The sequence below is a fragment of the Mus pahari genome, chromosome 1, assembly GCF_900095145.1.
Source record: "Mus pahari chromosome 1, PAHARI_EIJ_v1.1, whole genome shotgun sequence".
In the NCBI taxonomy this organism is placed as follows: Eukaryota; Metazoa; Chordata; class Mammalia; order Rodentia; family Muridae; genus Mus; species Mus pahari.
This window is the reverse complement of record NC_034590.1, coordinates 75,332,248-75,343,288: the sequence shown is the minus strand read 5'-3', so window position 1 is coordinate 75,343,288 and position 11,041 is coordinate 75,332,248. Positions and strand designations below refer to the sequence as shown.

At 38.4% G+C, this 11,041-nt stretch overlaps 1 protein-coding gene and 1 pseudogene across 1 annotated transcript in view; both read right to left on the bottom strand.

The window, feature by feature from the left end:
• Nucleotides 1-7,129: 7,129 nt before the first annotated feature.
• On the bottom strand, nucleotides 7,130-7,949 carry LOC110322382 (annotated as a pseudogene).
• A 2,725-nt stretch (nucleotides 7,950-10,674) lies between these two features.
• Nucleotides 10,675-11,041, bottom strand: part of LOC110328898 (olfactory receptor 52E4) — a 1,062-nt gene continuing 695 nt past the window's right edge. Inside the window, exon 2 of the mRNA XM_021208383.1 lies at nucleotides 10,675-10,982. Coding sequence (XP_021064042.1) covers nucleotides 10,675-10,982 — 308 coding nt within the window. The remainder of the gene's footprint in view (nucleotides 10,983-11,041) is intronic.

Here is an 11,041-nt window from a genome sequence, read left to right as displayed (position 1 = left end):
TCAGATTGTTTTTTAGGAAGAGGTCTAGGTGACATTTAAGGAAATTTCTTAGTGTTTATAAGTGTTATTTAAATATCAAAACACAGCTGAGATTGGTATCTCTGTTCCTACTTACAAAGGTGGTAAATGAAGGTCAGGTTAAGACTGTCTACCTGTCTATCCACATACATGCATCTATATTATAAATGCTGAATACATGTTATATATTAATCAATAGTTGTAACAATTTTTAAAATACATAGATAGGGGTAATAATACCTATACCATAGTCAGTGAAACATACAGGAATATTCTGAAAACTAGAACCTATAGATTTGTGGTGTGCTTACTCAGCCCTGAATATGGTTTCAGTAGCTGTAATAACCACCGCCACCACCACCACCACCACCATCATCATCATCACCACCATCATCATCATCATCACTGAGATGATAAGGAAGAGGAGAGATATTTTCCAAAAATACCTCATCTCATCCAGTCTCCATTTTCTGCCTTTAAATTCCTATTATTTTTTATGTAATGCTTTTTAAATCTATATCAATGTGTAGTACATTTCCAGTTTCTAAGATAAAATATTGAATGAATTTTCCTTCATCTAAATTATTTTGTCTTGTTTAAATACCATGGCATGTTGAATCTGTTTTTAAAATGTTGTATATATTTCATATTTTAATCTATATCTTAATGTCTACTTTTCCTTATTTTTATAGGTTGCGGATTTACATTTTATTGTTAATGCCATTTACTGATCAACATTGTTAGTCTGAACTCTTACAGAATTGTCTGAATTGGAGTTTCATTTTCATGTTTCCATCAGTCTACAGCTTCTAGAAAGACCAGCCACAAATGCCAATGTACTACTTGTTTCCTAGTGGTAGAACACAATTGTATAAATTCTGCTATGTTTAAAACACAGGGATCTTATATCACGATAATATTAGTTGTATTAATGAGAAAACTACAGAAAGAATTTTATTGACAGAAAGTCAAAGAACAGAGCTAACTCGTTTACCATGTGCCCAGAGTTAGTGAGCTAAATAGCATCATAGGATTAGTGGTCTGGTACGTACACAAACCTTAACACTTGGGAGGCTTAATCAGGAGGATTATGAGTCTGAGGATGCCTTGTGCTACAAAGTTAGATACTGTTCAGTCAGCAAAGGCAGCCTAGAATCTCACATCTGGCATATAACTAAAGAAGGTCACATGTCCAGGTCATATAACAAAAATGCAAACATTATGAAAGACTATGACAGAATTTCTCCCCATAAATCTGTCCATCCTAAAGAAATAGTTTCCAATAATAATTACTTATATATTCATACAACATATAGCATTTAAAGCAGCAATGATAAACGACATCAAAGTTGAAAGCATTTGAAGAAGACAAAAGCACACATCTCAATGAACATAAAAATAAAAACAATAAATATCTGATTGATATACAGGAAAACAAAAATAAACACTAAATGAACTAATGAAGCTAATTTGGAATTTGAAAACTAAATTCAGTAAATGGAAATATTGAAGAGCATTCATGTTGAAATGAAGATGGGATTGAAAAAATGATAAATTAATTAGAAAGTTCAGAGGAATGGCTTTTAAATAGACTGGATCAAATAGAAGACAGAATATCAGTACTTGAAGGAAACAGAGAGGAAATGAATCACTATAGGAAAATATATCAAAAAATTTAAAAAGTACATACAAAAGAAACATGCAAGAACTGTGGGACACTGTGAAAAGACCAAAGCTTTGAATCATACACATAGATGAGGAAGAATCCTAGGTCCATGACATAGACCAGTTATTCAACAGGATCATAGAAGAATATGTCTACATATTAAAGAAAGACAAATCTATACAGATACAATAAACACAAAATCCCAAATAGACAAGCCCAAAGAAACTACTCATGGCATGTCATACTTAAAACACCAAGTATACAGAACAAAGAAAGAATATTGAAATACAAAAAATAAACACACACACACATACACACACACACACACACACACACATCACAAAAAGAGAAAAACCTATCAGAATAATAGCTAATTTCTTAATGGAAAAATTTAAAAAGCAAGAAGAGCCTAGTGCAAGGTAATTCAAATTATCAAAGATCACTGATATCAACCTAATTTACTCTACCCAGCAAAACTATCTATCAAGTTGAAGGAAGAAGAAGAAAAACTTCCCATGATATTAGCAGCCTACTTAAAAACCAAAACCAAAATGAACAAACCAAAAAAAAATCAACTAAATAAAAAGCAAAAATTGTTCATCTGGGAAAAGTAAGTAAAAGTCTTTGTTTAAGTTTAATTTACATTGCTGTGGTTTCTTGTGACTTTAAATCCCAACTTTCCTTGCCATGGAATTTTCAACTCAATGATTATTCTTTTTAAACTTCAGACTGTACTTCTTATTATATGAATTGTGTTTTCTAAAATACTACCTTTGGAGAACTGTAACATTTTGTTAAAGTTTTAAAGTAATTTGATAGAATTTAAAGTAAGTTTGATTTTGCTACTAACATTTCTTAGTCCCCTATTTTGGCCATCAAATTACTTTTTCCTGCCATCCATGACTAATTGGTAATTTGTCTTCGTCTCAAAAGACAAGTGGAAATGTATAAGAAGGAAAAGATGCCATCTACTCCAGTTGACATCATTTTAGGAATATTTCTCTTATATATACAATATATTACTCTTTTTTATTGGATATTTTCTTTATTTACATTCAAATGTTATCCCTTTTCCTGGTTTCTCTCCTTCCCAGAAACCCCCTATTACATCCTCCCTCCTCCTGCTTCTATGAGGGTGTTCCTCCACCCACCCACTCACTCACCCACCCACCCACCCACCAATTCCCACCTCCCTGCCCTCAATTCCCCTACACTGGGACATCTATCGAACCTTCATAGGACCAAGGACCTCTCCTTCCATTGATGCATGACAAGGCCATCCTCTGCTACATATGCAGCTGGAGCCATGTATACTCCTTTGTTGATGGCTTAGTCCCTGGGAGTATTTGGGGGTCTGGTTGGTTGATATTGTTGTTCTTCCTATAAGGTTGCAAACCCCTTCAACTCCTTCAGTCCCTTCTCTAACTCCTCTATTAGGGACCCCATGCTCAGTCCAATGGTTGGCTGTGAACATCTGTCTCCGTATCTGTAAGGCTCTGGCAGGACATCTCAGGAGACAGCCATATCAGGCTCCTTTCAGCATGCATTTCTTGGCATCCACAATAGTGTCTGGGTTTGGTAACAGTAATATACTATTCTTTGTTCATGTGCACACACTCCTGCATGCATTGAAATTGCTTTTTTCCTTGTCACTGTGGGTATTGGTGTCTTATTTTGAGTGAAGAATCTGAGCAAATTGTCATATTGATCCCCCTCCCTGCTGTGCACCTTGATGTCTATCAACAGAGTGTACAGTCACTGGCTGACTTGTTGGAGCTCAGTTAATGTTTGGAGACCCTTCTATAAGCTTTACTGGAACTTACCTACCTCTGACCAACATCTGAGAAGTCATTTGTGAAGAACTGGATGCCATAGACTGCAACTTGTATTGGACTAAGTTCTCAATAACCAGAGTCAGGAAGTTAAAAGAAGACCTTTAATTCTCAGGGGAGAGCCTCCTCCCAATGAGGACCTAGACACAGCACAGAAAATTCCCACATCTCTGAGAACAGATTTTTTTTTTCTGTTTCTAGGTACCAATGATCAGTTATCTGTACATCACCAGGGAGCACTCTCCCACAAACACATCTCAGGAGGCTAGCTGCTCAGAGGCATGATGGCTTCACACTAATACTTCAAATCTCACTGTGGTGATAGGTGACGTAACTCTTGGTAGAGAAGTAATGAAGGAGGAAAAGATCATGGTAGGAAAACCCCAATATTTCCACTAAGTCATCGCTGAAACTTATAAAATTAATAAGTAGGAGAGAAAGATGAGTCTTATTTATTTCCAAACCTAGATATAGACACAGTCATAGACACAGCTGGAAAGCCACACACACACACACACACACACACACACACACACACACACACAAACTTAGACACATATAACTGCATTATTTTTGTGAGTCTTTGGTGCCCTTAATTCTATATACTAATTAAAAAGTAAAAATAAATACAATAGAAATTTATGCCAAGGATAAAGTACAGTTTAAGGACATGACATGATTTTTAATTATAATTTTATCATATTTGCTCTTTGAAAATGTCACAGATGTATGTATGAAGTGTATTATGTTGACACTCATCCTCTACCCTCTCTTATCTTCCTTTCGCCTCTGTCAAACCCCTCTTCTTCCCTTCAAGTCTTTTTTATCTTTCATGTGTTTTTGTTTTGTTTTGTGATCCACTGAGCTATAACCAAGCCATCTGTGTAACTCTGGGTTCAATGGAACTTGGTGGGTACACAATTGAAGACAATGTCTGTACTTTCCCAGAATCCATCAGTAGTCAATAGTTCACTGGGGATCCATACACCTCCTTCCAATCCTGGATTAACTAATGACATGACCAGTGTAGGCAACTTTAGTTGCTGGGGGATCTTAACTGCATCACTGTGCTGTGTCCTTTGCATTCTTTCTGTCCCTTCTGTGAGATTCACTGAATGGCCCCACCCTCAGAGAGCAGTGCTGGCCTTACCAAAACTGCAAAGTGAATTTGTAGCAAGGTAGGAAAAAAAAACATCCCCAGAAAAACAAAGAATCAAAGTCTCAATTAACCTGGACCTCGGAGATCTCTCAAAAACTGGACTACCAACCAGTCAGCATATATCAGCTCATATGAGGCCCCCAACATACAGCAGAGGTCTGCCGGGTCTGAGTTCAGTCAGAGAAGATGCATCTAACCCTCAAGAGACTGGAGGCCCCAGGGAGTTTAGAGTCTGATTGGTTAGGGGGTGGCTGGTGGTGACATTCTCGTGTAGACAGGGGTCTCGGGAGGAGGTATGGGATGTGGAACAGTCAGAGGATGGACTGGGGTGGGGAATAAAATCTGGAGTGTAAATAAATAAATAAATAAATAAAAGATTAAAACAAACAAATAAACAAAACCAAAATGTGTTCCAAAACTTAGTTTTCTAAAAAGAACTTTAAAAGAACATTTTATTTGTATTTTTATTTAAATTTTATATTCTGTACATATTGCTAGAGGCCAACCACTTTTTCTGTTTTTTTAAGTTTGTATCTTTTATTTTTACCAAAAAATAACAAAATCTTTCCTCTTTCACAAAAATAGATTCCCCCCGACATGGTCCCTTTTTGCAGCCTAGATTTCAGAATATATTCTGTAGCCCACTGTGGGGGAATCTTCCACTGTCTTCAGTTTTGAGACACTACAAAACTGTAGGCCAGCCTGTTTCCCTTGTGGACTTTTCTGGAGCCAGCAGAGACATTCCAGGTCCTGCTACTCTGGAGTGCCCTGCTGTTTCTCTGGAAGGCAGGCAGTTCCTCATCTATAAGAAGGGGCCTGGTTTTGGAGGTTTGCCTCAGCAGCCAACTCTAGCCTACCCAGGGTGTGGTAGGGTTTTCTGGAATCAGGCTAGAAATCCTTCCTCAAAGCGTTAATAGTTGTGTCCTGGAGTGTGTCTGACAACCTCTGTTTGCACATGCATCTTGGTGTCTCAATCAGCAGGCCTAGCATAGAAGTTAAAAGCTTTGTATTTTTCACAGTTTTTGTTTCCTCCAATGCATATTGAGAGACAGAGACAATATTCTTATTTGACTTCTTGTTCTCATCCTGGCCTCTCAGGATAAAGGCTCTGCAAGGGCAGAAACCTATCTCCCTACCTGTAAGTCAGTGTATAGGGCTCAGCATGGAGGTACTGAGTAATGGATACTGAATGAGGATCCCAGCCTTTCTGGTAGCAGTGCTTGGAAATCCAAGAAGCATGAAAGCATCAGGAGAATGGGCTGAGGCAGGTGTTTTTAGAATGGAAAGGTCTCCATCAGTTACATGATCCTCTGTCCTGAGATAGAAGAAAAGACTCTGGATTCTCCAATTCTAGTTTCAGTGGCTCCCTGGTTTGGAGGGCTATTTTGTGCTGGCCTTCAGTTATGTCAGTAGGTTCTGGGTTATAGATTGAAGTATCTTGATTCCAAGTTCAAGATCCAGGGGAAGAAGCTTACCTTTTGTTTGTTTTGTTTTGTTTTGTTTTGTTTTGTTTTGTTTTGTTTTGTTTGAGACAGGGTTTCTCTCTGTAGCTCTGGCTGTCAGGGAACTCACTCTACAGACCAGAGTGGACTTGAACTCAGAAATCCAACTTACTTCTGCCTCCTATGTGCTGGGATTAAAGGTATGAACCACTACCACCTGGCTCAGAGGCATAATGACATCAGGCCCTTCTGGAGGCAGAGATGAGTGAATTGACAATTCATAGACATCCTTGGCCAAGCAAATCAGCTCACACGGTGGTAGGTCAGAGGCTTAAGGGACTCAGGGCAAAGCTGCACTATCTAACCTCCACTCAAATGCCAGGGTCTCATATTGATAGAAGATGGCAGTCTAGAATATTCAGAGGTACAATTCCATCTACATACACATTTTGTACACTTGTACACATGGTCAGACTGTATCATTACTCCTATAATGGTTATAGACTTGTAGTCAACCTCTCCATCTATCTATACATCCATCATCTATCATCCATCCATCCATCCATCCATCCACCCATCATCCAAAATGAGGGTCTACTATGTGTCTAGAAGGACCTGGATCTCTTAGACAAATCCCACAATCACACACACACACACACACACACACACACACACACACACACACTTGCTAACCATATTCCCCAAAGGATTTGGGAACCATCATGGTCGGGTGAAAGAGCGAAGTTTCAGAGCAGAAACCTGGTAGCCTACCCTACTCTTGGACTTAATACGAGGGACTAAATTCCTTTTCTTCTGTTGCCCACTTGAAGCCTTCCCTTTTCCATGCATTCCAGTACACAGATTTCTGAGTTCAGAGGTGTTGGGTCTATAGAGGGTTCCTACTCTTCAGTAGGCCTTCAGATTTCTCTACCCACAGGATCCTAAGGGTCCCCTCTCCCAGCTACAGTGTTCAGATGGTCTATCTAATAGACAACAACATACAGATCTGGACTCAGTGACAGATCCATTCTGTCATCTCCCTCAGCGGCTCTAGTTCCCTCTGGTCCACCAGGCTGAACTCCTGGATGAAGTAGTAAAAGTGCTTCTAGCAGGGGTTGACATTTGTCTCCACCCCCATGCTGAGGATGCTGTTGAAGCGGTGGATGTAGACATGAAAAAAGACTCTGAAGAGTTAGGATCTTGGTGCAGACCTTCTGGAAGCTCTTGGGGAAGGGAACTCCAACATATGTAAGAAAGATATCCTCATCATTGGTGAAACTCTCGATCCAGTCCATGAGCAATTCCATATAGTGGGTGCTGAGAGCTCGTTGGGCCTTCAGTATCGACAGTCTTCCTGCCAGCAGTACTCATAGTGGGGCCCACCAGCCGTGACTGATGCCCAGGTCTCACTGCAGTGCTCAGCCATGGTGCCATAGACGAGGTTGATATGGTTGAAGAAGTCTACCACAGGCACAGCGATCCAGTCATCAATGCTCTCACCAGGTGGCAGCCTCACCACACTCCAGGCCAGACTTGAGTGAACCTTTTGCCTTCTTATATAGCTCAAAGCTCTGTGTGCCAGGCTTGAAGTGCTTCTAGGGCCAGAAATCCTTGTCCTTAGCAAACACCTGCTTCAGACACAGTGCACAGGCAGGTAAAGCTGGATGTCTAGGCACAGGGACCTGAAGATGACCCACTCTGCCTGAGTAGACAGCTTTGGGTCTCTGTCCCTGCAGAGGCCAACCATTTTTAATGGCCAACAGTAACCCAATTGGCCTCCAGAGTGTTCCTTCTTTCCTTTCTGACTTAAAGTGTGTCATGACCACATTCATTGTAATCCCAAAGGAAAAAAGTTGTACTAAAACAAGCAAACAAGCAAACAAGCAAACAAACAAACAAGGCGGTGGTGGCAACTTTTAATCCTAGCACTCTGGAGGTAGAGGCAGGGAGATCTGTGAGTTCAAGACCAACCTGGTCTACAGATCGTGTTCCAGGACAGCCAGGGCTACAACAGAGAAACATCGTCTTGAAAAAACAAAAAAAACTAAACAAAACCAACCAACTAATCAAATAGAAGGAAAGGAAAACAACACCAAAATCTTGCTCCAAGCATTCCAGTAGGTTTCTGTACATTTCTCTGTGTGTGCCTAGATATGCTATAATTATTTGTTTTGTATGAGATAGCTAAAAATGACAAAGTGAGAAAGGGTTCTTTGCTTTTTATCTGTCATCTATCTATCTATCTATCTATCTATCTATCTATCTATCTATCTATCTATCTAGACCTGCTTGATGTACATATGAAACAAAGTCCAACAGAAAACTGTAGTTTTATTTTGCTTGCTCTGTTCTAACAAAAAGTTGTTTAGCAAATAAAGAATAGCCATATTTTTTTTTAAGCATCTTATTGCTAGAATTAATACTTCAGAGTCAGGCAATTTAAATCCATTTCCAGTAATTCAATAACGAAAGGCCCTTCTCATATCTTTGGGTCTTATCATTTTTCCTATAGATTTTTCATGAGTGGTAAAAAAGACAATATACAGTCCACATGGTTTTTCACAGAATGTAGTGAGTTAATACGTTAATGTATAAATAAGTAAACTAAATTACTAAAGATAGCCCATGAAAAGCTCAGTAGTTTATTTTATCAAGCTTTGTACTTCCTTTAACCACTAGATGTCAGCAATCTGCACTTGCCAAGCTAATGATCCTAGATGCAAACTGTCTTCATGAGCTCATGCTATAGGTTTGCAGAAACAGCTATCACCCTACCTCCAGTATATATATATATATATATATATATATATATATATATATATATATATATATACTGATATATATATATATTTGCATAGCTGCAAGGTTGAGAACATGTGTCCAGACGTCCTTGATTCCTTTTAGGATAAAATGTATAGGGAAGAGGGTTGGCAAGTTTTTAAAAATGGTGGGCATAGTTTAATAAAAAACTGTCAAATTATAGAGGGAAGACATTTGGTTTTTCAGTTTTAATTAGAGTGTGCTAATTTTGCACAGGAATAGGTTTTATTTCATAAATGCACATGACACATTGCTAACATTTACACCTCCATTATTCTGTATAGTCCCTGTTGCCTTATCTCCCTTCTCCCTTATACTCATCCTTCTGTCTTCACGATAACCCCCCTCCAATTTTGCGTATGAGATATATTTAATACTTGTCTTCCCGAGGCTCACATTCCACTTAATGAGAGCTGATTATTTCTGATAAACGTAATCTGTCTGAGCTAGCTTCTTTCTTTCGCCACATGCAAATGGTGCTAAAGATGGGTCTATTTGGTACACTTTTGGACATAAGTATCTGTGTTTATTTTGACCTCAGTCATTTTATTTGTAAGATTAAGCTCATGGGTCAGGTTTTGATGCATTTTTAAAAAAATGTTCACTCACAAATTGTAACAAGTAATTTCCAGGTGCACAAGGCAGAGGCTGGAAAACTCAAATGCAATTCATGTACACAAACCAGGAAAATCTGCAGGTTGCTATACCAGTCAGGAATGGATATAGCTGGTGTCATTCAGAACAAAAGTTGCTTAGGTTCCCAGAGATGAATAAATGCTACCTTTTACTATCTTCTTGGCTTTTTATACTGATATTTCCTAGTCATCTAATAATTTGAGTAATTTTGTATTGAAATGTAGACTTAGACAACATTTCTGAACAGAAGACATTCAGGACCTAGCTACTGATTTTGAAGCAAGAATTTTCTAGCCAGTCATGAATTTCATCTCAATGGCAATTTAAACAAAACCTCATTATTCATCCATATTGGGAATTTAAAAGAACAAAAATTCAAAATTCATAGCATTGAGAAACTTTACAGAGATTTTTTTAAGCTTATGCCATAGAATTGACCTTATATTCCCCTCTAAATTTTATGAAGTTCTATGTACATGAAGGCAAATGATGTATAGAATCAAATTGAATTTAGATACAAGACACTAATTACTCACACCTACTTGCATTAAACTGGAAAAGAGTATCACATTTCCTTAACATTCGTATAGTAGTTTGTCAAATCCCTTAAGACACAGCTTATTGGAGGAAGAATAGAGAGGGGAAGTATGGGGAGAAGGAGTGAGAACACAGAAGGAGCAATAATGATAACTATAAGGATGTGATCAATCAATCAAAGTGATTCAGTGATTTACAGATGAAGAGAAAGTCTGGGCTTATTGTAAAGGATAGAATTCTGTGAGACACTAGCTGTTCTGATTCAAGTACCACTACTTAAAGATGTGTGGAGAAATGAAGAGGTATCCCTCTTTACTACAATTGATTCTGTTCAAAGGACATTGTCACCTTCAGCATTATCTCCATGACTTTTTAAACTTTGTCCAGACATGTGGAGGGAGGTGGGGAGACTGGGCAGAATTGTGATTTTCTTAGCTGTTAATACTAAAGCATTTGGATCAAAGTGCTAGGCATGGAAACCATTCCTAAAATTATAAAGAATTTCAAGAGATTATTATATACCTTGAGCCATATGTGGATACATTTATGTAAACCTACATAGAATTATTCTTTTTGTACAACTATTTTTATAATTTTCTCTCTTATCTGCTTAGTTCTGACTCCATAAATGACAGGGTTCAGAGCAGGTGGAATGACTACATACAGATTAGCTAAAAGAATGTGGATGTAGTGGGGAATATTTTGGCCAAAGCGGTGAGTCATGAAAGAAAACAAGGCTGGTGTGTAAAAACACAGCATTATACAGACATGCGAACCACAAGTGTTTAGAGCCTTCAATCGGGCATCTTGAGAGGGAATTCGGAAAACAGCTCGAAGGATAAGCACATAGGAAGAGGCAATCAGGATCATGTCTACAAGGATATGGTGTCCCGCGCTACCTTCTCGCCAGCAAGAAATGACGCGGCACACA